Source organism: Colletotrichum acutatum (genome assembly GCF_030867785.1).
Source record: "Colletotrichum acutatum strain CBS 112980 chromosome Unknown BDZ83scaffold_12, whole genome shotgun sequence".
NCBI lineage: Eukaryota > Fungi > Ascomycota > Sordariomycetes > Glomerellales > Glomerellaceae > Colletotrichum > Colletotrichum acutatum.
The window spans coordinates 121,309-145,689 of record NW_026849006.1 but is presented as its reverse complement, the minus strand read 5'-3'; the positions used below and the strand labels follow the sequence as shown (position 1 = coordinate 145,689).

Sequence of the window (24,381 nt, the reverse complement as noted above, 5' to 3'; positions counted from 1 at the left end):
AAGGAAACAGTTCCACAAGGCGGAGAAACATTTTTCGGCAAAGGCACTCGAGCATGGCAGTGGCCCTTCCTACACATTGTTGCAGAGCCTCTGGCCGCGATTAGTGATGGAGGAGGCACACTATATGTAGCTATCCTTACACGCGGATGTGTCCATAAGCAGCTGCCCGGTGAAACATCCGTGTATAGCAAATGCCGCGGTTCGTAGCGACCTGAACGTGGTAGCTGAGCGACCCCCACAGGGCTTTCTCGGGCCTTGTTTGTCTCCTCCCTCGGTCAAGATGGTTTTGGTCTAGCTCTCGACCACCCTTGAACGCTATTACAACACTCTCGAACTTCTCCAGGGCCCTTACGGCCGAAACAATGACCATGATCTCCGGGGCTAGACTACAGAAGTCGCGCTACGATGCTCGAGATGTCACGTCGGCGCCCGCCCGCCGACCTGATCTGATGGATGTCTCTGGCCTGCAGGACGCAGTTTGACGGTGAGCACGTAGTGAGACCAAGAAAACGTGTCCCATCTTCGTGGGCGGGAGAGCACACCGAGGACCCTCCGAGATCTTCCCCGGGCCTATGTGGTGCTCACATCTCATATTCATAATAGGGGCTTCGACCAGGTCTTCCCGATTCGTTAACCTCTGCGTCACCGTCTCGGCTCTTCTGCCCCCTTGTAAGTTTACACTTCAAATCAGACATTCATCTCGCCTTGGCACGCGAGATAAGCAACAGGTATTTGTCCACCTTCCAAGGGGGGGGGGCCAGAGGACGGAATTCCGTATGTCTTCGAGCTTGGACGCTCAAGTCTCCATATCGAAGCGAATCCGGCATAGCAAAGTGGCGCTCTCCCTTACCGCAATACACAATTATCCCAAATAGAAACAGAAATGTCATGACGGAGCGTTAGAGTCAAAACGTCGACCGCTGTTTAAGGTTTCGACTAGTTTCTCAATCGTGACATTTCTGATCCAGAATAACAAAGACAGCCGATCACGTCGTTTCCCCCTCCCCAAAACTTGGGCTAACGGGCCGCGCCGAAACCACCGCCTTGACGGGATAAAAAAATCGAACCGGTGCAAAGCCCTGGGATTGCTTTTCCTTCCATTCCAACGGGTGTGGCTTGGCCGTTTGCAGAGGAACCGCGTCTCGCGGATCTGGCCTCGCCCGAACGCCTCGTGCCCCTGTGTTCCTTTCGTCAATCCCAATCTCGAGCCAGCCCCCCCTATGTATTATCCCACCGACAGCTCTTTTTTCGTATAAGACATACCTACAACAATGACTCGGACCGCTCACCGAACTTCCTATTACAAGCCTGCCCAGTGTTATCCCAATGGAACATCAACTGACGGCCAGTAGCCTTCTCCGTGATCCACTTCGTTGTGATGTAAGCGGCGAAGTGCAAATTCTGCCTTCATACGTCTGCCTGTTGACGGTACGAATATATGACCTATGTCTCGTCCATTGATCCCCCACAACTTGCCACGTCGTACAATGTTACACAACGTACGGAGAACGGATGGGTCGTATGTCCCACCTCACAGGCTCGCAGCGCAGCGGGCAGGGAAATAAGCGCCCGAACGGGAACGTAGCAGTGACGATCTGCTTTCTTTTTGGGAAAAATGCCCAGGAATGGCAACGTTAATAAGGAGTCGGCGTTGACGTCTTCGAAACGTATCTGTATTTTCATTGTCAAAGGCTGCCGACTCCGACATGGGCTCCTCAACTCAACAACGGAAAACCCCGTGTCGGCGACTGGGTTCACCCTCACTAGTCTGCCACCCCTGGGTCTTCCCATGCCCTCACAACATCCTTCTCTCCCACCCTATTCACTTAAAGGCGGGACAGTTTTCTCGCGACTGGCCGAATCGTTTCGATAGTCTTACTCAAACCCCGGTTGCTGGTGAAGCCTACCTTAGTCTCACCTTAGTCTGGATCTGTAGTCGCGTCAACTTCCCTTTGGATAACTTTGAGTGGTTGCGAGTCTGATTGTACCGGATTTCTTGATCGGGACCTCGTCTCGCGGTCTCCCTAGCAGACCACGACTGGCCAAGGCTCATCCCAAGAGCCACTCATCCCAAGAGCCACTCATCCCAAGAGCCATGCCAACGGGACTTCCCAAAGTCTGCTAGTTGTACCTCGAGCTACAGTTTCGGCTTTAGTTGGAATCACAAGCGATTTGCCCAGTAGGGCGTTCTCTACTGTAATGGAATCCACTCGTTCCACTGGAAATCTTACCCTTTGTATCGACCAGCAGCCTTAATCGCCCACAGCCAATTCAACTCCTCGCCGCACTCATCCACGACGCTCACAAAGTCCCTAATGATAGTTGTTCAGTGGCCAAGCTGTGCCAAAATGGGGTAAGCTGGCTTATACCCGGTCTTGGCCCGCCGAACCCAGTTGGCTGTACCATGTCTCCTTGGCCTTGGAAGGCGTGGCGGAAATTCCGGACACTTTCCCCGTGGGATTGTAGATACGCACGTCTGATAACTTGCATACTCAGATCTTCGATCCATGTAGACGAAATGGTCATCACGGTAAGTATATCAAGAAAGGCACTGTACCGTTGCCGGCCGGATAACTTGATGACAGGCAGGGGAGGCCGCCAGGCTTGGGCCTAATGTACTATCAAGCCATTCCTGCGAACATGATTCGAGAAAACATTCCTATGGTGTGAAAGTTTGGCTAAACCCCTTGGGTCAAACAAGGTAAGTAAGTATATGAATTCAAGGTTGCTAAGGGAGTAAAACGTGAAAGCGTCCAAAAACAGTTCAAGTTGCGGTGTATGTCATTCCGTTCGCTCTGACCAGCTTCACTCTTCTGTTATCATACGATCTCGTAACCGCTTTGCGTTGGGCGGTCATCGTGCTGCAACCTTTGGTCCGATCCTGCAAGTCATTTTCGACGAGGGCTGCATGAGGCGCTCCTTTAACCAGATAGTCAACGCTGTCGTCAGCCAACCACGTTGGAACAGTGCCTCACCGGGATAGCCAAGACTGCCGGTCTACCCAGTCATCCTCCATCGTCAGTCTGAGGGGATCCTTGCCGACTCCAGTTATAAATAAGAAAGGAATTTTCGGTCCTCGTGCTCGTGGTCGGATGTTTGGTGTCAACTTTTTTTTCGAATCACACCTTTGCCAACCATTTCCAGCTGCGTTTCAAACACAACCACCGGACAAAGCAGCAGCTTACGAGCGCCATTGCGAGGACTATCGCAAGAAAGGCAATCATCAAGCGAGGGCGGCTGCCCTCACCGTTCCTTAGAACAGCCTGACTGGCTGGGTTGCCGACCAAGGTTGCCAGACTCACAACAGCATAGCAGCAGCCGATGTATGTACCACTGTCTTGCGGGTCGCAGAGTCGTCCAAGACATGTAGCAGCCGTCGACACAAAGCTACCGGTACCGAATCCAAGACAAAAGGCGACGGCATAGAGCATAGGCGCGGAAGTGTCTCCGAACGCTAGCCACAACACAAGCATGACCGCCTCTGTGAATATTGTCATGAGTATAGTCACATTGAAAGGGCCTATTTTATCGGTGAAATATCCAGGGACGATCCTGCCGAAGGAAGACCCCCTGAGAAAGCATGAGCTGAAGAACCAAGCGCCGGCTCTGAGATCCCACGGTGATCAAGGGGTGGGTGAACTTACACACTGAAGACAAGGGTCAAGTAGAATACATCGCCGAGCTTGACTATTCTGGCATACGTGGGCAGGAGACCCCACGCTACGAACAGCACCAACTCGAAGCCTGCCATCACATTGCATTAGGGCTACTGATGCTTGATGAAGTTGGTGTGGTACAACTGCCATACCGCATACGCTGAAGGTGAAGAGGACAAACTTCCAACGCCTGAAGCAGGCAAAGTCCCACATCTTTCCTTTGCGAGCCTTGAGTACTCTGGGCCTCGTCAACGCGCACCCGAGGGATAAAAAGGCGCAAATTATGGCAAAGTGGATGAGGCTTGCCATCGTCCACTCGAAGTTCTTGGTGGTGAACCGAAGCACCACGGAGAAGATCACGCCACCCAGTCCTCCACCCATGGTGCAAATGCCCATGGCCAGTCCCTTCTTGTCGTCAAACCAATGATTAATAACGGCTAGCGCAGTGGTGGTCAAAGCCGCTACGTCCGTAACGTTAGGATAATTCTTGACAGTTACGCTTTGCCCGGGATGGACAAAGAACCTACCTGCACCTATACCGGCAGCACAGAAGCAGACCATGAATTGCCAGTACTGACTGCTGAAGGCGACGCCCAGGAAGGCTGCGCTGTACACAATTGTTGCGGGGGTCACGAGCCATCGGGGCCCGAACGTGTCGAACAGGATGCCAAAGGGGCCGCAGAGTAGAACAGATAGAAACCCAAAGATGGATATAATCCAGGATATGTCCGTGTTAGACCACGTAGCAAGCTGGTTTTCCTTCCAATAGACCTGAAAGATGCCCACGGTCGTCATTAGACCGAACGTCGGGATCATGAACGCCGTTGATCCTATGAGAACGGACCAAGCCCTCCATCCACCGTCTACGGGCTCTCTTGATAGCACCTTGACCTGGTCGTTAGAGGCATGATGTACCGCCGAAGGCTGCTGAGTCTGGGGCAACGTCGGGCGGCGGATTATGGCAGCGGGGCTGGAGTGAGAAACGGGTCGTAGCGGCGGCAGTCTGCACAAATGGACGTAAGTCAGGTCAGTCAGGTCCGCTAGAAGAAGCAAGGAAGAGAGCTGAGGGGTCCATGAACATGCCCTATGCCTGTTTTATGGCGGAGTGACGGCATGCCACACGCCTTAGAGCGTGTGGTTTCCTCGACATCCATGTTTGGGCTGGCCGCTACCTGAGACACTGATGCTGTACGCTGATCGAGCTGACTTGGTCTAGACGTGGCCATGGCTGTGATAGGTACTTGATAATATCTGATGGTCCTTTTCTGTTTTTCTTCAGAGAGAGATGACAACAGTAGATACACCAGTCTAGCACATAAACTTCATGAAGGTTGGATCAAGGGTAGCGGGCTTCTTTAACACTATACTCGGTCGTGCCAGCTCTTTCTTTGTAAGCTGTAAACCAACACAGCTACGGACAATCCCTGGACACTTTCCACTTGATTTTACTCAGACCAAGCTTGGGAATGCAATTTGCTGTTGGCGTAAGTCCGGCAACTCCAAGGTTAGATCAGCGGGAAGCGCTGGCAAGGGTCCACACTTGGTCCAACCGAACGTTCGTTGTACTTTAGAAGTATCACAGGAGACTTAGCCTTGACCCGTTGAGAGAGGTTGTTGGTTTATCCCATGCATAGTGACTGGACTTATGCTGTTTGACAAAGGCCAATATCATAGCCTGGTGTACTTGGCCAGGACATTCGTTTCGGGTGTATGATATACGGAAGTCGGTGTGCAACAACAGAAGCTCAGCCGGCATTGTATTGTCTTGGGTTTGTGGAGAGTTTCTAGGGCCCCAACCACTGGCTCTCGAGGGATTTTTCTCGGAGGTGAGATGCTAGACAAAGGACTAGCATGCGTGACCAGACACTCGGTAGCTAATAGGAAGTCAGCGTTTGACGATGAGGGAGAGTGGACTAAGCCAGGATATATGCAAATGCAGCTCGATTTGGACATTGCTCAGATGAATGCGTTTATAAGCGTGATTTCATCGTCATATCACTTGCGCGAGACGTGGCAACAATGCAAGGTTGTGGTGGCACATTTCGCCTCAAGCGCCGCGGGGAAGTGTAGTAAGGGGTTGCCGCCATTATGCCTCGAGCTACTGTGACTGAACGCACAGCTGGACTGCCACCCTGCGAAGCAACTTCCTAGTCACCGGAATAAAAGCCGTTAGTAAAAGATACCCCGAGTTATGGCGAAGTAGAGGAAGGTTACACAAGACGAGCTTATGTTGCGCTTTCTGAGAAGTCATAGCAAACAGGCTGCTTACTCCTAAGTACAGTACCTACCTTCCAAGTCGCCTTCAGTTGGCTGAACAGGAAGTTCATCAAAAGAAGGAAGATCTCGCCGTGACTTTGCGTTGAGCTGGTAGATACTCATTCCGTTGAAGGAAAATTCTCCGTGTAACCTGTTTGCTGAAGGCTGATCTTGGTGTATGCCTTCCGCCCCCTGCCACACTGTTGGTTCTTCACCAACGGTTATGGACGGCGGTAGATCGAAACACCCTCTGTTCTTTCCAATCTGGCCATATGGCGAAACAGTTCTTGCAGGAGTGAAATATGGCAACACCTCCACTACCTCCCCCTCCTTCATCCCGTCCTGCATCGGGATATCTCTCAGAGATTTCTTATCTGATGATTACAATACCTTTTTCCATCTGTCAATTCCGACTCGCTGCATCGAGCTCCCACCAACGCACTATTCGACAATCTCTCGTGCTGACCGTAGTCATACGACAAGACGCTGGCGGTGACAACCCGCACATTGGCCAAGCCTAGGTCACTTCAACTGTCTCGTTACGGCTCTCTACTAGGCACGGCCGAAGATTTCCGCAACGCCCACGGAACGGCGACCGTTCCCTGGAGCTTTGGCTGCCCAACGTGCCCCCAAGGCTGGGAAAACCTTAGCACAGCAATGTTGTCGTTTCGTATGCCGGTTCGGGCAGCAACTCGTTTTATCCGGGCAACACAGCGTGGCCAAGGAGCTCGCTGGATTGCCACTCCATCTCGTTTGCAAGCAGCTCAAGCCGCGGCCTCTGAAGCGGTTGTCGAGGAACCGATGTACCATGATCATGTTGCAGACGTATCAACATCAGACCGAGGCAGACGGGACGAGTTCTGGCGCAAGATCCCATGGTGGCAAGACATATCCACAGAGGACTTCCTGAGTTATCGTTGGAGCGTAAGTTGACGGGTCTCTCCCTTCTCAATTGAGTTTCCTATTGCATTCTGACACCACCCACATGTGCAGAGTAGAAACATGGTCGAAAGACTTCCGAAGCTGCGAGGCTTTCTTGATGCGACCTTGCCCGAGAACATCCCTGTCCGTGGTTCCAGCAGTGAGATGGAGCCTCGAAACAAGCTTGTCAACGACGTCCTCGCAGGAATCAAGAAGGCAACCATGTCTGTTCGGCTTACGTGGGTTGCATATTAGTCGATATCAGGTGGAGGTGCTAATTCGAGTTGCCACAGCCCGTATGTTCTCAGTCGTATCGACTGGACTGACCCTCGCAACGATCCCATCTTTCGCCAGTTCATCCCGACTCAGTCTTCGATGGTACCGGATCATCCGCGACTGACGCTTGATTCTCTGCACGAGGAGGCCGATTCACCAGTCCCTGGTCTCGTCCATCGGTACCCAGACAAGGCTTTATTTCTCCGTAAGCTCAACCAACATACATATGCCAAGCACGACCCTCGATGTATTGGCTAACATCATCTTTCCGAAGCTGTGTCCGTCTGTCCGACATATTGCATGTTCTGCACTCGATCCTACGCAGTAGGTGCCAACACCGAAACCGTCGACAAGCATTCATTCAAGCCCATCCTTGCCAGATGGGAGAAGGTGTTCCAGTACATCGAGAATACACCGGATCTGCAGGACATTGTAGTCTCTGGAGGCGACTCTTACTACTTGGCGCCTCACCAAATCGAACTGATTGGTGACAGACTGATCTCGATGCCCAACATACGTCGCTTCCGGTTTGCCTCAAAGGGACTTGCCGTTTGCCCGACTCGGATTCTTGATCCCAACGATACTTGGGTTGATGCCCTTGTCTCTGTGTCCAACAAGGCGAGGAGGGCTGGCAAAGCGGTGGCGCTCCACACCCACTTCAACCACCCCAATGAGATCTCCTGGGTCAGTGAGGAGGCCAGCCAGAAGCTATTCGCAGCCGGGGTCGTGGTACGGAACCAGACCGTGCTGCTCCGCGGGATCAACGATGATGTAGGCACCATGTCAATGCTCATCCGTAAGTTGGCGAATAACAACATCCTCCCGGTACGGTAACCCCCTCCCTGAGATGCCTGTTGTGCAGCACTGACGGGACTAGTACTATGTCTATCAGTGTGACATGGTCAAAATGGTGGAGCACTTGCGAACGCCTCTGCAAACGATTCTCGACTTGGAGTCTAAGATCAGGGGTTCGATTGCTGGTTTCGTGATGCCGCAGTTTGTAGTGGATCTCCCTGGAGGTGGTGGCAAGCGCTTGGCAAGCACTCATAGATCGTACGACCGCAAGACGGGTATATCAACGTATGTGGCACCTGCAGTGACGGGTCGTGACAAGGACAACAAGGTGTATGAGTACCACGACCCCATCGACTTTCTTCTCGAGACCCAACCAACCGATCTTCTGTATGGGGCGTCCCGACACACTGGTTGAGTCCGGTCTAGACTCTGCGAGTCGGCCTAACATAACTTCCGGAACTCTGGACATGCCGGCCATCTAGAATCTCTATCAGCCCGGCAACGACATCTTACAAGTGGAAAAGGGGTGGCATATACGGGATAGGATGAGGGGCCTTGTCAACAGCCTGGCGGGATTTAAGGCGCCCATCCTTGTTGATACAGCGTATCAAACCCTGGCATCAGACCTAATGGCCGTTCTGGCCGTGAACTGCATGGCTGGTAACTGCCGCCGTTGGTCGTCGTTACAAAGCAGCCGAGGATTGGTTGCAGACCGCGTGTGGGCTTATGTAAGGCCAGTGTGATCACCGTGTGTGACGAGAGACGGATGTTGGCGGTTGGGCAGTACTATGATGATTATGGAAAGGTGGAAAGCTTTCCTGATGGACGAAGTTCGAGCTATCTCATATGCCTATATATAAAGAGCAGAGTGCCCAGAGCTGATCTGATAGTCTCATGTTGTGAAACCTTGATATCGTTCCATGCGGACGTTTTGCTCCTGTGTAGAATGGAACGGCCCGGTGCGATGACAGTCAAATCATGCGTTCCTGAAGGATGACCTGAACTGACCCGGACACAGTGTCTGGAGAGAGATGGGAAAGATTTTTTGTTTGCTTGTCAGGGGTCTCACACCCTCTCAGTCTAAGCTGTTGTTTGGCGGCTGAAGGATGCCAAGGTGGGATTTCCCAATTCGACGTTGAGCATATGCTGTTGGTTTGTCTTGCAGCCTCATTGCCATGATGGGTAACCGGTGTGATGAAAGAGGGGTAAAGTGTTGCGACTTCATATCAGATGGATAGAAGAGCAGGAAAGACGGGCACAGCAGCCTGGAACTCAGCTTTCTTTTGTTCGGAGATATTCCTCATTGCTCATAGAAGGGAGCGGCGGAAGAAATAATAGTCATGTTCGAGAAGTGGTACTACGTAACTACTATAGCGTACCGCGACATTCCCATGTCTTGAGGACTTTTAATACACCTCTGCAGAATGAGGCTGTCTTTCAATATCCTAGTAGACACCTTCGATTTGTTTGCTGCTTGCGTACGAAGTATAGCCAACGAAATAGCCTGCTGGCATGTCACCCCCTCTCCGGCTGCATTCCTAACACACAAGAGCAGCCAACACGGTGACAGACTGAGAGACATACAAAGACAACGTCAACGAATGACGTGCAGCTCCTCCTCCATCTTACTGGGCCCGGTATCAGAGTCAAAGTGAACGGAGTAATAATTCAATTTCGTAGGTCGGCCGGGGTTGTCTTACGGATAGTACTGTTTGGTCGCGACGCGTGGGATTGCCCACCCTGCCCACCGAGCTCGCAAGTCTGAAAGAGCTTGAGGAGCCTGGAGGGAACCGCGAGATGAGGTTCCTCTCGGGGCTTTTTCTCACTCACCTGACGTTTATTTCCGTCTTCTCGTTTCCCAGAAGATTAGTTTCCGTGGTTCGCCAATGGCCCCCCCAAAAAAGATTTGTGTTCCATGTCTGGTGTAACATTCCTGGAGGCTATGAGAAAAGGCGGGGGGTTTTAGCTAAGATGAGGTTAAGATTGGCTTTTCTCCGTCTTCACTCATAGTGTTCTCTTTTTCCCTTAGCGAGGTTGCATTGGCATAGTTCTGGAAGCCGCCAGCTCTGTTCATAATGGCGATGGGCATGGGAGAGGGCCGTTGCACAAAGTACTATACTCGTGGGATGGAGTTTGGCACGAACATGCACGCCACCGTTCTGGGACTCTAGCATTGTGAGCACAATCGAGCGCAGCGAATGGTATTTTTTTTTTTTGCCGATTTGCCGAGAGCAACGGCCGTTGGATCTTTGTCAGTTTCTAGACTCTCTCTCTCTCTCTCTCTGGCTGCATCAATTTAGGCGGGAACTCGGCCGTTGAGCGAATTGGACCAGTCGCATGCATCTTGAAAGACGAAGAAGGCAATATCGGCGCGTGGCGGCGAGCTAAGAAGGAGGAGGGAAGCAGAAAAGATCCCGACCGTTTTCGCTGGAGAGTGGCAGTGGCTTTGGCAATGAGGAAGACGACAAGCCACGTTGAAACTTGACTCAGTTTCGTCGATAACTTCACCTCCTCCTCAGGCTCCTTTAGGTTACCATTCAATCCATCTGATCACCGGGCACTTTTTGACTTCAATATTCCGAATCCACAGGAAAGAGGAGCAATTGCCCTTTTCGAACGAAAGATGCCCCTTTTAGGAACGGAGAGAAGCTTGTTTTGAAGAAAAAGGCTGAAGCTGCGCTCAAGCCCTCGTACGACCAAACATCACAATGACTCGCCGTTGATTGCCTTCTCTCCCAAAGGTGACAGGAGAGTACGGAGTACAGAGGATAGAGACGTGTACGACTCAAGCGCTAATTATATTCGTGTACGAGTCTTCTTCCGCGTCGAGGCGGCATGGCAAAGAACTTTGTGTGGGCGGACGGCACTCTCGCACAAAGACGGATTTCCACTCGTGAGGACGAACCCAAACGACAAACTTTGAAGTTTGACGGGACGGCCAAGGGAAGAAAGAAAGTCAGCGGTGAAGAGTGGCACCCGTTACGCAATTGCTTTTCTGTCAGAGTCGCGAGACATGCCGCATGCGCGTAGCAGGTGTGAAGAAGCAAAGAAACACTCGTCTAGAGGCAGGGAAGAAGCCGTGTAGAGGGAAGCAGTTTGCTGGGTTTCGAAAGGCCTGCCTGCACAGACTCACGCACACACACCAAGGAAGCCCCCTTCCCTCGACCACCCCCGGGCCAGTAAAGAAGGACATCATTCAAGTTGTGCAGAAGACCCTGCTTGAAGGACCCTGCTTTGCCAGCGAGGGCATGTTTGCTTGTTTTTCGGGCTTCATCGACAAGCGAGGCATGCGGTGAGGCCCTCCTCCCCTCGGGCATTCCGTCGGTGCGGGAGACCCGAAGTTGGAGAAAATAGCGGAACGGGTGGGCAACGAGGGAGGGGAAGGGAAATCGTTTCTCTTTGAATCGAGTGCCAATCGATCAGATGAGTTGACATGATCATCAGTGGGTATTCTGGAGGATGCCGAACCTGCGGTGTGGACATTGCGAATCTCTGTCAATTCTTCTGTCGTTGTATCAACAGTTGATGAACAGACAGGCTTCGACCACGAAAGCGGTCAAGCGTTTCTTTCGTCGCCAAGGTCCAGACTCGCCTCTCGTTTTCCCTTCACGCTAAGGATTTCTGCAGGGACCGAGGGAGGCCATGGAGAGATGAGGCTCCGGTCGATGATGACCTACGAACAACCTAGTAACCCAATTATCGACAATTAGATGCTGAAACGGAGAACCTAGGAAGCGAATAGGTCCCGCGATTCTCTGGGGGTCTAGCGCTGTGGAGGAGCCTAGGAAGAGGAAGAGAGCTGGGATGAGGACAGTAATGTGGCCCACATCGGGTTTTTCGGCTCCCTCTTGCGCGCGGAAACATGGGCGAGGAATAAAGCGATGTTTCGATTATTTGTATGTTTCGTGATCACGGACGAAGCGACAACGTGTTTGTCAAAGGATGGACCCGAGAGACGATATATGGAGAAAGCATATAAATCCGTACTCGTACGGGGGCCATGGCTGCAGGCAGAGGAAGAAAAAGACTTCCAGAAACGGGAAGAAAAAGGAGTCAAATTGATGATGGACAGGGTGATGTTGACTCGTTCTCGGCCGGAGGGCCCCCGCCAATCTTCACAATCCGAGTCGTGCGTGGCCTTTATGAACCCGGAGCCAGGCTGTAAATTGGTGTTTCAACGAAGAGGAAACCTGCTCGATAATTGTTGTAAGAAACCCTCCAAATTAAGCTCTCGACTACCCTGGACCTTCTCTGCTCATCTCGAAATGCTAGCTAGGATCGTGAGAAGCACCGTAGGGTTTTGCACCGATGACGATGATGTGCAAAGATTGACGATACTCGAGATAAGTCTTGTCTCCAGAGAGCTGGAACGCGAGGGGATGCTCGTAGCTGCATAAAAGCCAATCACGGGCCTCCACTGTTTCGGGAATCGGCGTCGTAATGGGCGTGGAGTTCTTCTTTGTCTCCCTGATCGTGAAGGATTCGCGGTTCAAAGTTGCATACCAGTGGGCTCCAGCAACTTTATGCTATCCCATTTGGTATATTCCCACTTCCACCTCATGCGTGGGGCTTTTTCAACGGTTCGTCCGGTTTGCTGCTCAGCCTGCTGGCCATGTCCCCTTTTGGATGAGCCAGAGCCATAAGATCTGCGATATAGCTATCCTATTTCGTCCCAAAAAGCCCCTCGAGTCAATTCAATGGCGGGACGAAAGGCAGAAAAGGCAAAAAAAAGAAGGGACGATTCATGAGCCAGAACGGAGGCGTTCAGTTGACGGGAAAAGTGGAATCGGGGATCGCACAGGCGGAAGAGCCAAGCGACTCACGGATGGGGTTGCACCGGCAATGCAAATCATCGTACGAATAGAGTCTGTCGAGGGACCCCGTATAATTGCTTGGTCAAGGGCAAGACTGGCGTCGTCATGGCCTCTCTCGAGTCTCTGTCACCGTTGATGAAGTGCCGCATTCCGTCGGATGGAGGAAATAGGGGCGCACATCTTTTTGGCGCGTGTGTTGCAACTTGCAAGTTTTGTATCCCTCCCAGACTCCAGTTCTCTATTACTTCGTACCCGTATGGCTCCTCCCCTCGTGGAGTCGTGCCCGGCGTGTCGGTGTGACTGTGACCTCAGAGCCCCAGAACGAGGTGCCGATCGGTACGCAGGAGAGAAAGGGAAGGTTTCATTGCGTCCGTATTTCCCGGAGACACCCTCCCCAGGAGTAGGGTTGCTTTCTTGCTAAGTTGCTCCCCTTTTCCTCTATGGACCTCGTCACATCCATCCATAACATGCGGGCTCTATAACGGCAACGCGCAATGCCTACTGGCACAATCGCGTCGAGCATGAATTCTGTAAGCGCTCATAGCTGTCAATCATATACGCCCTTTGGACATAATCTACCCGAGCGGCGGCCGTTGGCCCGTTGGGCGTTGCTGACGGAAAGGCAAGCATCTGAAAGCTGACTATGACATTTGTGACCAAACACCGCAAGGGGGGCACAGCCATTCAACGGCTCGCAGTGTGGGGGCCGCGATAATCGAGAGAGAGAGAAGGCCAGAAGGCTAGAACCAAGCAGCCACGCAGCCTTGTTGGACGGAACGCCGCGAGAGTGTCTTCTGCTTACGGTTCATCTCGGACTCTCGAGAGCTTGCCTTCATACGTCCGTAGGCTCATGCAGTGTAGGCTGTAGTGCGGCTGGTCTGGGCTTTTGGCCTAAGGTCCTCCTCATCTTTACTAGCTCAAGCGTCCAACGTCGCGCAAGGCTTGCCTCGAGTAAATTGCAGGCTCTCTGCTGTGTTTTTTTTTCCGGTTTCGTAATCTCACCACAGGGAAAGAGATGCGAGAGTGGAAGAAGAAAAAAGCAAAAAATTTCTATGCTCCCGAAGTTCGAGCTAGTCGTAAAAGGGCTGAGGTTCAGATTCTGATCAGTGCTCCCGCTACGCAAACCAAGGTTGTCCCCTCCGCGACGTCGGTGAAACCGTGAAACAAAAATACACGATGCTTTTCTCTTATTCCATGTTTCTTTGCTGTCCCGTGGAGCTCTGCCTTTGGGTATTCATGCTTGATAGGGCTCTGTGGACTGACTAAACGACCATGTCCAATGATCGCCCGTCAGCAGGGAAACAACAGGGCAGCCGATGGTGGCATTATCCCGTTCTCGAGACTCCCGACACTTCTCGTGTAACTTTCCAGCAAGTCTACCCGTACCGTGTTGACAGGGTTACAATTCGCCCCCACCAAAGAAAGAAAGTTCCTAGGATGAATGTGAGAGAAGACCGTCTGAACTCAACGTCGCGGAAGAGGTAGATAGGAAAGGTTTGGCTGGACTCCGCGACACGGCATTGGGGCTGAACATGGGACGATGTGGAATTCGGGGGTGGATGATGATGTTCAGGCACACAAGCAGGGGGGGCAGAGTGACGAGGTAGCACAGACTGACAAGATGGATGTGTGGTTTGATTTTGCTTCCGTTACTCGACAGAGACCGAGACTAGAGTGTGGTCCTGCAAAAAGTGAGATGGAGGGCTGGCAATCTGCGGGCGCCGCATCCATATGCAACCACACCAGGAATAAGTCTTGGGGGGGGGGGGGATGAAATGAAGCCGTCACGCTGTCTATCATAGTACGATAGCATGATTGTGAAAGCTTGACGAACCGACGGTCTTGACTGTTTCGGGACACGGGACGGCGAGACATGCAGAGGAGCGGAAATGTTGTGCTACGGCCTGAACGTATGACAAACCGACGCGGCCCTCCCTCTCGAGGCATTTTACTTTCTTGGTCTGGCTGCCGTCTCGACAAACCTGCAGAACCGCTGAAGATTTTCCGCTTGTTGCTAAAATTGTGTTTGGTGTGCTTCGCGAAGCGCTTGTGAAATTCGCTACATGCAGCTCTCGTAAGCTCATTTGCTGTGCTGGCCTTGTCTCGTCAACCAAGAGACGGACGTTCCGGTTCAGCAGCAACCATTGGGATACGAGATATATGATGTAGGTCACACCTCGATCCTCTGTCTCTGTCTGGCTGAAGCCTTCGATGTGTGTGATGTTGGCACCTAAATACAGGATGAACCCTTCCCGGGCCCTCCAAATTGGCAATGCTTCATGTTTCCTTCATTGCAAAGTCATGCCCGAATGTGTTGGTGATCAACATTATCAATACCATTCTCGAGAGTTTCACCCCGGTCCCTTAGAGTGACCCTCTTTTTTGGAGTCTTGAGCTCTCAGACTCTGGAGCCCTGCTGGTGGATTGAACCATACTTTTTTCTTACCTTACCTTTACGCTACCACTTTATTCGCCGTTCGGCTGCATGTCCCCCTGCTCCCTGGTTCCTCTTCACCCAGTGGATCCGGAACCAACAGGAAGAGGAAGACCCTCTTCACGCATCCCAGGCACAGGCACAAGGCCCCCATCAGCTGGCAGGGACTCCCGGGCTTTGTGAGGTCAGCTCAATACCAGATCCGGCAGTATCTCGTTGGACCTTGGTGACTTGGTGCCTCACAGCGGAGCAAAAAGTGTAGCAACCATGACTGCGCTGCTGGGGATAAGCCAGCAGGATCCAAGGCGATTGGGGGAAAGTTTGTGGATGTCATCGACGACCTCCTCGTCCAGGTCCTGGGCAGAGCAAGAAGAGCGGGCAAGTGGACGAATGAAGGCCTTTGCTGGCATTGCGCTCGCTGCCCCGGCGCGCGTACCTGGCGTGATGGGCACGCTGCCGTGGGACCCATCACGATTGTCACCATCGACTGGTAGGCTTGGACCGGGGGAGATGGAGGAGGACAAGTTATGCCAGCACCGCCCTCGTCCCTGGGCGGCGGCAACGATGGATAAGGACATGGGGAGCGTTGCCAGCGTGGACCAGCATGAGCTCATAAGTTTCCTTAACGACACGGATACGGACGCGGACGAGTTTATCCTTTGCTCGTCTAATAACTCGTCTCCTTCTTCTGTTCCCATTGCGCACTTTCTGATCAACGAGATCGAGATCGACAGAGATCTTTCATCAACAAGAACCGCCAGCAGCACCAGCACCAGCACCAGCGTCGACATTATTTCCAATAGTATCCGTAATAATACTTCGTTTTACTCTTCCGCACGCTCGAGCTTTTCGTCATCGACATCAACAACAACAAATTTGACCTTTACAACGACATCGGTATCGACAGCCACCACGACAACGGCGACAATGGCGCCAACGACCATTACCAACAGCTTCCCCAGCATTGGGGGAGGTGACAACAACGCCGCTAAGAGCAATGGCAAGAAGACAGCAGTAGCAACAGCGGAGACGGCGGCCGGTGGACGGACCAGCGAGGATAGCGTGGACCGGTCTCACGGCCTCTGGGACTATTTGCATCACGGACTCGACGGGTACAGCTCGCCCGATCTGCGTCTGCTCCAGCACAACCAGCAGCAACAGCAACAGAGTCAGCAACAGCATAAACAATCCCCTTCGTCATCGTCATATCATAACCTCTACTTGCGGCCCGACTCGTCGAGGAGCCACCAGCACTTTCACTTTCCCCGGACGAGCTCCGAGTCGGGTTCCCGCTCTGGCTCTGGCACTGGCTCTACCGCGACCGCGACAGCCAACTCGACGACGTGGACACTGAGGAGCGGCAAGAGCCACGAGAAGAGCAACAGCAGCGGCAGCAAGAAGACCACGGCGACGACGGTGTCTGCCGCAAACTCGGCGACGATGGCTGTAAAGCCGACAAAGGTCAATACTACCGGATCAGCAACAATTGCTGTGCCGCCTCCGCCGGTATCGCCTTCATCGTCGGGACCCTTTGGGGCGCAGATGACGAAGCAAGAATTCGAGGCGTTGCCGGAAGCTATTCAGCGAAAGGTGAGCAAAGACATTTTATTTGTGTGATCTTTTCCCTCTTCCTTTGTGGACCTGATTTACCCTCAACCGAGACTTCGCTTTGTCTTCTCTGGTGCTCTCTATTTCTGATTGTTTCGTTCCTAACTATCCCCCTTTGCACTTCGTCTTCTTCTCTCCACGGCCCCTCGCTCGAGCATTTGCTATCAATCCCGAAAATCTGCCATTTCCATGTACCGTTCCGATGGGCGTTCCTTTATTCGCAAGTGCCGAGTCTCTCGTTGCTTTACTTAGCGCAGCCAGCAAGCCAGCCCCCCTTCCCCCCAGCCCAGGAAGTTTGAGCCGAGAGACACGCCGTCTCTTCAAATTTGAGGACGGAACAGCGGCGCCCGTTTTTATTTTATTTCACTTCATTTTGTTTCTTTCCCGCCCTCGGCCCTGTTCTGCTCTGCACGGGCTTATTTCCCGTGGCCATTTGGCCCAGCCCTGGGCAGAAGTAGAGGCACAGACGGTAGCAGGGAGTGTTGTCAAGGACACGGATGAAAGTGCGCTCGGCCGGTCATAAGGAGACGAGACGAGGGCGAGGCGCCTTCTCTCCGCCTTCTTCTCGGGTTCCTGAGCGGTCGAGTCGAGGGAGTGAGATGGAATGAGAGTGAGGGATGAGAGTTTTGTCTGCCCGTCCGACCTCACACTCATCACCGCTCGCTCTTGTGCTACTGCTGGCTGGAAAGGTCCAGACCGACCCTGGACAGAGCTATCCGTTTCCTCCAATGAGTCTCCGACCCAAGTCCAGGGTACCTTCACCTCGCCAACCACAGCCGCCTGAGTTCCGCCGTATAGCTGCAGCGGGGACTCGCGGCTGGGGGGGGCCGCCGTTCAGGTACCCATCGATGCAGGTTGGCTCGCCGAATGGTTGCCCAACTGCCAGCATCGTCGCCGCGGAGAGACACACTCCCAGTGAGTGAGGGCGAGTGAGAGAGTGAGAGTGAGCGTCAAGTGTCCACTGAGACATGCACCCGAGAAAAGAACAGCCTGCTTCGGGCCCTCACCCCCGGAAGCAGCTCACAATCATCACCTCCTTTCCGTCCAACCAACACCCAGCACATCTCATTCTTCAATCTCTCTCTGCCCCCAACTCGCATCTTCGTCCCCACACCCTCATGCACTCGACTCCCAATATCACCTTCTTTCGCTCTGAAGGGCGGCCAGTCAGCATTGGCGTCAGGCACAAGGCACAGGCGCGGGCGGCACAAGGTCCCCTCTTTTGTCCATATCTGCGTTCATGCTCATGCATATGCATAGCTGCCAACCGCTGAAGAGAGCGTTTTCCCCTTCCGCACAGCTGAAAATGAGGGGATTGGGGGTTGCAGGCCACGATGCAGACCGACGCGGCGGCGTTCGTTCACGAACTCGCATATGACGAATCGCATCGTGTTGTTGAGTGAGTATTGTCATCACAACATCAACAACACCAAGTCGTCCAATCTCATCATCTCATCACTTGTTGCTCGTCATGCCTGGTCTTTACATCGTCTCGTCTCATTCAGCTTCCCTTTCCCGCCCTTGCACGCTGCACAGCTTGATATTGCACTATCAGCACACTCCTCATCATCCCACAGCACAACATGAGGCATGTCTCTCTCTCATGTTTCGCTCACTTTCACTCTCACTCTCGCCCTCGCACACAATGTACCCCGGCCCGCCAGTTCAGGCGTGATCCCGTGCCGTTGTGCAACCCAAGACCGAACGACATGTCTCACTCGAGTGCGGAAACTGGGGCCCAACCATCCGTCATGTCTCTCCCCATTCCCTCGTTCGTCCACTCAGTCCAAATCCCCCGATCCTCCTCGGACTCCCTCCTCACCCATCATTACTCATATTGCAACGGCGGGCCTATCTTTTTTGGTCGGCAGCACATCCCAATTCCCACATTCTGTGGAACCCACCCGGGCCACCAAGTGGTGCCGCTGGCTGAACGGACAAGCGAGCTAAGCCGCAAGTGCTCTTGGTGAACTTGGTGCGGCGTGGACTCTAGAGCTATTCCCGCATGGCGTGTGCCGGCCATGTCTGCGTCGTCTTGTCTGTCGTCTCTCCTTGAGAGAAGTCACTATGCACACACGGCACATGCATCCGCACTGACGCTGAGCATGGTGCTGATGCACTGACCTGACTTGACATGCATCACGGACTCTCATACCCTCTCTCTCTCTCTCTCCCTCACTTTCCCTCACTCACTCTCCCACGCAAGTCAAGGGACTACCGCCATAGCTCCCTCCTCCTAGTGGTCTTTGCCTTCCGGCTTTCTCCTCCCCTGGCACCCAGCCGCCCCTCCTGTCTCAATTGACGGTTTGGAGCTTTGCGTCCAAAGTCATGGGTCGGCTCCCGGGCTATTCCTAGATTGCCTGTAGAAGCAATCCCAATCCCAGAACCCCGAGCTTGTCCCTTGAGGGCCGGGGGGCTGAATTGAGTTCGAGCGTCGCTGATCTCGATGTATTGGGTTGGCGTTCAGGTTGATTCGAGCAAGTGCTCCTCTCTTTCTCTCCCAAAGTATCTCTGCCTACGGATACTGTAGCTTGACGGCTGTGGCATCGCACCCGCTCCAGGCCAGCCAATATCCATACCAAAGTAATCCCTTCCTATGTCTGCGTGTCTCTGTACCTTCGTACATCCCGTCCTCAGTACGGTACGGTAGCTGCTCCATCCGTCATGCACCTCAACAGATGCAATGCAGGTCCCGCTCACAAGCACCACCGCAACACGACGCAACACGACACAGGTGCGGTGCGGTGCGGTGCGGACGAGCACAGTCTCTGGCTCCAGTCCCATGTTACTCCATACTCTACTTTTAGTACTGCAAGTGGAGGGAACACGAACGTCTCCCTCCCTCTGCTCGTTCCTGCATTAAGACACTACATGCCCTCCTTGTTTCTCAATTCCATTCTTGCCCCCATCTACATTCCTGTCCACGCCTTTGTATCTTTTTCTTTCCTCATCTCACACACAACTCTTACTAAATCCTTCTTCAGTACTTTAGCTCCCTCGAACGTCTTCACTTTGCAAGTCTTGCTCCGGCTCCTCCTCCGCCATCCACACATATCGACATCTACTTTGACCGTCCAGACACCGCACCTACACCAAAGACATTGAAGCAGCGCCGCAAAGAACGTCAAGCCAGACTTGCATCCGACCAAGTTTCCGACCGCGTCAAGAGACGTCCTTCCCGCCGTGCCAACTTCCGCGCTTCGACGAGCTCCTCCGTCTACGTACGGCTGCCCGACAAGATTCGGAAGAGGCACTTGACTACCGAAGAGCAGATTGTTGCTTCCCGAAGCCGGAGACACGATATCATCCTTGACCCGGCTGATGAGGCCATTTACAAAGTTCGAAGACGAGCCTCTAGCCTGATTGTTCAAGACGAGTTGTGGAGTCCGACTCTATCGGTAAGACCTTCGACGATGGAGTCTCGGCGGCCGAGCCAAGATACGAGGAAACAAATGCCCAAGCCGGAAGAGAAGAAGTCCCCTCAAGTACAGAAGAAGCGGGACTCATTCTACGACAGCTTCCGTTGGCTGGAGGAGGATGACGACCTAGACCTGCGTTTACATCTCGACGATTACCACGCCAATTTGCGAGAAGATCTACCGGCCAACTCGAAACAGCGCAGGCCGTCGTTTCGCAGGCACCTTTCCATATCAAAGATACCTTTCGGCCGCAACTCGCTCTCCACCAACCGCCCCGGTACGACACCCGCTGGTGCAAGCCACCCCACGACCCCGCTGTTTTCAAGTTCTCCGGTCAGCCCTCTGACAAGCTCTCCGGGACACGGCCGGCGAAGATCACGGGCGCTGTCTCTGATTTCACCAAAGCATAGTCCCCAGGACAATGTCGCTGCCTTTGACCCGGAGGCTGCACACTACCAAGATCCCGAGGCCCGCTTGAAGCTGCGGGTATACCTGGCCTCCCCTCAAAAGTTTGACGAAGCCATCGAGTTCGGATTTCCTTCAAAAGAAGCCATGGTCACCACCAAGCCTGGCAAGGACGTCAAGCCATTGAAACACCGACAATCCAAGGCAGCGTTGGTGGACGAGTCAGAAAATCTCCGCACCTTTCTCGCCGACGATCGGTCGTCGATCTTCAGCGATGATGGATCCCTTGATTCGGATTCTCCCAAGACACCCCATACAGTGGAGATGACAGCGCTTCGGCCGCCGCCCATCAAGAGTGATCAGCTTCACTCACCCAAACCATCAACGGAATACGCACGGATGCCGGCAGAGGCGAGAGAAATGACACTGCGCATGACCCTCACCCGACCCGACCTCCGAGCCCACGAAGACCAAATGTACGGCTGGCAACAGAAGCCGTTACCGCCTAGGAAATCCCAATCCAACGGCTTACGTGACGAATTTCCGACGTCGACGTACGTCCGAGATGGGTCGTCAAAGGAGAGCATAGAACGTCAGTTCGCGGCCATGGACCAGGAAAACGCTCAGGCCAACGACCGAGGCGTCATGAAGCGCTTTTGGAATAAGGTCCGCCGAGGACCGGCATAGCGCTCGCCATTCCTTTCGACCATGCTCGGACCCGATGCTCTCGAATCGCAAATCTTACCAAACGCCCGTTAGACACAGGCAGCAAGATTGCAAACAACAACACCTGCATAATGAACTTAGGAAACAGCACTGTTTCTTATACCCCCATTCCATCTGTATACTGCCGAAATTCCATAGTGTCTATTATTTCCTATCTCAACAAAATTCTTCCATGGCGACCTTTTCTGGGGTAATTGTATTGAAGCTGGGAGTCACTGTTAGAAGAAGCATACGGAGGCCGGGGGAGGGCGGAAATGTGGTACTTTGAGAGGATTAAGGGCCTTTACCCGCTCTTTCCGCCTGTCACATTTGATTCAGTATTACGGATACGTTGGAGGAGCGAAAAGGTCTGGAGAGATGGCAGATCTTTTTCCTAAAAAGAGGGGGGGAAAGCAAGGAGTTGCATAGGGTAGCATCGTCAACTGGGAGAAGGGAAGCGCTCGCGCGCAAAGCGTCAACCAAATAGGCCAAACAGAATAAAAAAAAAGAAATCACAAAGAATGAACGTCCGCTCAAACTCTCCAGTGATTCTCCATGTGGTGGATGCATGACCACGAGGGAGTGATGGGCAGCATTGGTGACATGCACCTTGTGTCACAGAAAGGGAGGGGATGCAGTGTTACCTACCGTGAGCACGGCACGCAACGGAGGGGGGAAGGGGGGGCCAACTGCCAACTGTCAGTCACCCTGACGGGCATGATAAGCACTCAACCGGCACACTGGGCGAGTCTCGAACCAGATGGATGGATAGATGAACGTCTAGATTATGGCTGCGAACTAAAAGGTTGGTACAGAGCAGCACAGGAAACGTAGTACCTAGGTAATACGGATCATGTGAACAGTCAACGTGGTTCTGAGCCTCGGACAAGAGTCTGACTTGACCCAGGAACCTGGTTGATAGCCAACTAGCTCTTAAGCCCACTAACGGTCGGGCCCCTTCCTCCTCCTCCCTCCTTCCCTTCCTTCGTCGGCGGTTCCGAGGTTTGGTTTACAGTAATATGCTAGTTGTTCTAGGGCCATTTGAAACGAAACGGGTGGTTACTGCGTAGGTAGGCACGACAGGGAATAGTGGTGATATGGATTGCATGTTTTGGAACGGAATGCCGAGGTCTGGATTTCTCTTGAATACAAGTCACCTGAAGTTCAGTATCAGACGTAGTAACACGCACAAGGCAGGCAACCCATTTTCATCTGGAACATCTGTTCCAGGACTTTGAAGGGCCCCGGGGACTTGGAACGGGATTGAACTCTGACGGAAGAGTTTGGACGTTTTTGCACTTTGAAGTCGTCAGTGTGGTTGAGTTATGATGGGATGAACCCTGGGATTCCTTTGTTGTCATGGCGAGCCGCTCGGATCTTTTTTTTTTTTCTTTTCTTCTTCCCTCATGGTTACTCCTCTCTCGTCCCTTGCTGGAAACATTGATTTCTACGCGTTGGAAAACGTTTACGGGAGTGAGGGGGCGGGGGCAATTTTTCACACTACGTTAGTGCCGTCCTTGATGTTGGATATCGTGGTACGGATCGATGGATGATGTGCGTGATGGGGGGTTTGTGCTGTTGTATCGCGTATATGGAAAGGCTGGTTGAAGGAGGGAGGGAGGGGAAAAGAGAGGCGGCAGGCAGAGAGAGGGGGACTGTGCGCAAAGGGATGGTATGGTTATGGTGGTGTCGTTGGTCTCTAGCACGCGCGGGATGGCATGATGTCAAAGTCTTTCCTACCTACTCCCGTACTCTCTGGAAATAAACCATGGTGCGTTTGCGTTTCCAAGGAGGGGAAGAGTGGCTTCGGGAAGGTTGTGTTCCGTTGAGACCTCTGTACCCCTTCCCGCCTCGAGGGAAATTTCCCGCGGGGATACTATCTGGGTGATCAGCCACAACAGTCAGCCCGCCCACCGGTTCTTGTAAGTTGGGATTGACGCGGGAGGTGGGGAGACGGAGGCTTGAGACCGTTCGTGGTGGGCGTTTGTGTTAGCTCACCTTACTATGTTGTTTTGTCTCGGCACTTTTCTTCACATCTTAGGCTCTGCTTCCTTGATTGGGAAAGTAGCGGGAAGGGAGAGATTGGGTGAGATCAAGAAACTGAACTAGAAATGCCGTTCGAGAAACCCATAATCTTGATTTTTAGTTTCAAGACGTTTTTTTTTTTTTTTTTTTTTTTTTTTTTTTTTTTGCACTAGAAGTCGTTTTCGAAGGGAAGGAGATGTTCAGACTTGAGTGCAAACGCAGGGGGGGGGGGGAAGCCGTTACTTGTGAACTATGCGCGCGTGCGCCAATGGTTCAGATGAAGAAGAAAGCAAGGAAGAAACCAAGGGCCTTGCTGTATGTACGAAGTACGTGCCTAGTCCTGAGAGACTGTGTGAGAATAACCTTGCTTTTTGCTGCAGTTTTTGAGACGAGAGCTCGGGCCGAGGATTGGGGAGAAAGAAGTCAAAGCGTACTAGGTACTATGAAGGGATGGGTTTTGGACGAAATTTGGATGTCCAGCTTGGACACCCAAAATACATGCTTATTGTACCTTGTGTGTAAACCATGTGAGATAGCCACGTGCGCCTCTCCGACGATTCTCCGGTTTTTGTTTCTTGCTGGCTTTCATCTGTTTCGGGGTTCGTGGGTGGGGGGACATTGAGATTGGAGAATTGAAACAGGCGAGGATTTGAGTGGTGTGGAGTTTTGCGGGTTGAAACATTGTTCGATAGAGGGACTTTTGGAGGATGATCTCACTACTCCATACAAGTTTCTGAGACGAATACATACCCTGCGTGTGGGCGGGATGGATAGAAATGGAGATTGAAGGTAGGCCATGGCAAGAAGGAAATGGTGAGCTGCATGGCAGGGCCCCGTTTCCAAGCTTCTATGCCAGGCCCCGAAGCAAGGTCGATCTTGCGGGTGGATGGCCATCGCTGGAAGATGAAAGCTGATTTACGAGAATCTACGGAGTAGAGCTGCTGCATTGGCACGTCGTTGTAGGGGCAATGGGGCAAACATGATGGCACAAGTATGCCGGATGAAGTGGCCGGAGGAGAGAGGGCCGGTGTGGGGCTTCCCGTCACCGGCGCCGGAAGACAGTCGGC

At 52.8% G+C, this 24,381-nt stretch overlaps 6 protein-coding genes across 6 annotated transcripts; 4 read left to right on the top strand and 2 right to left on the bottom strand.

The window, feature by feature from the left end:
* Window positions 1–3,119: 3,119 nt before the first annotated feature.
* On the bottom strand, window positions 3,120–4,532 carry BDZ83DRAFT_568867 (major facilitator superfamily domain-containing protein; the record flags this gene model as incomplete). Its single annotated transcript, XM_060504125.1, has 4 exons — window positions 3,120–3,570; window positions 3,645–3,736; window positions 3,771–4,117; window positions 4,184–4,532. Coding segments are annotated over 4 exons (1,239 nt in total), but the record flags the coding sequence as incomplete, so codon positions are not given.
* Window positions 4,533–6,713: 2,181 nt separating this feature from the next.
* Window positions 6,714–8,319, top strand: BDZ83DRAFT_568892 (uncharacterized protein; the record flags this gene model as incomplete). Its single annotated transcript, XM_060504130.1, has 5 exons — window positions 6,714–6,836; window positions 6,906–7,072; window positions 7,127–7,314; window positions 7,384–7,934; window positions 7,987–8,319. 5 exons carry the CDS (start codon window positions 6,714–6,716, stop codon window positions 8,317–8,319), a joined length of 1,362 nt encoding a protein of 453 aa, XP_060369308.1.
* Window positions 8,320–9,593: 1,274 nt separating this feature from the next.
* On the top strand, window positions 9,594–10,005 carry BDZ83DRAFT_48530 (uncharacterized protein). The gene has a single exon (XM_060503283.1). The coding sequence runs from the start codon at window positions 9,702–9,704 to the stop codon at window positions 9,912–9,914; it is 213 nt and encodes a 70-aa protein (XP_060369307.1). The 5' UTR covers window positions 9,594–9,701; the 3' UTR covers window positions 9,915–10,005.
* Window positions 10,006–12,968: 2,963 nt separating this feature from the next.
* On the top strand, window positions 12,969–13,382 carry BDZ83DRAFT_605898 (uncharacterized protein). Its single transcript, XM_060507351.1, has one exon. It carries the CDS (start codon window positions 12,975–12,977, stop codon window positions 13,137–13,139), a length of 165 nt encoding a protein of 54 aa, XP_060369306.1. The 5' UTR covers window positions 12,969–12,974; the 3' UTR covers window positions 13,140–13,382.
* A 2,472-nt stretch (window positions 13,383–15,854) lies between these two features.
* BDZ83DRAFT_605893 (uncharacterized protein) lies at window positions 15,855–16,739 on the bottom strand. Its single transcript, XM_060507350.1, has one exon. The coding sequence runs from the start codon at window positions 16,332–16,334 to the stop codon at window positions 16,014–16,016; it is 321 nt and encodes a 106-aa protein (XP_060369305.1). The 5' UTR covers window positions 16,335–16,739; the 3' UTR covers window positions 15,855–16,013.
* Window positions 16,740–19,744: 3,005 nt separating this feature from the next.
* BDZ83DRAFT_568696 (uncharacterized protein) lies at window positions 19,745–21,271 on the top strand (the record flags this gene model as incomplete). Its single annotated transcript, XM_060504107.1, has 1 exon — window positions 19,745–21,271. A coding segment is annotated over one exon (1,527 nt), but the record flags the coding sequence as incomplete, so codon positions are not given.
* Window positions 21,272–24,381: the final 3,110 nt, after the last annotated feature.

What these genes read in the sequence shown, in the direction of transcription:
- BDZ83DRAFT_605898 (XM_060507351.1), top strand. Translation starts at nt 12,975, where the DNA reads ATGGCTCCTCCCCTCGTGGAGTCGTGCCCGGCGTGTCGGTGTGACTGT.
- BDZ83DRAFT_48530 (XM_060503283.1), top strand. Translation starts at nt 9,702, where the DNA reads ATGAGGTTCCTCTCGGGGCTTTTTCTCACTCACCTGACGTTTATTTCC.
- BDZ83DRAFT_605893 (XM_060507350.1), bottom strand. Translation starts at nt 16,334, where the DNA reads ATGCTGTTGCTGACTCTGTTGCTGTTGCTGCTGGTTGTGCTGGAGCAG.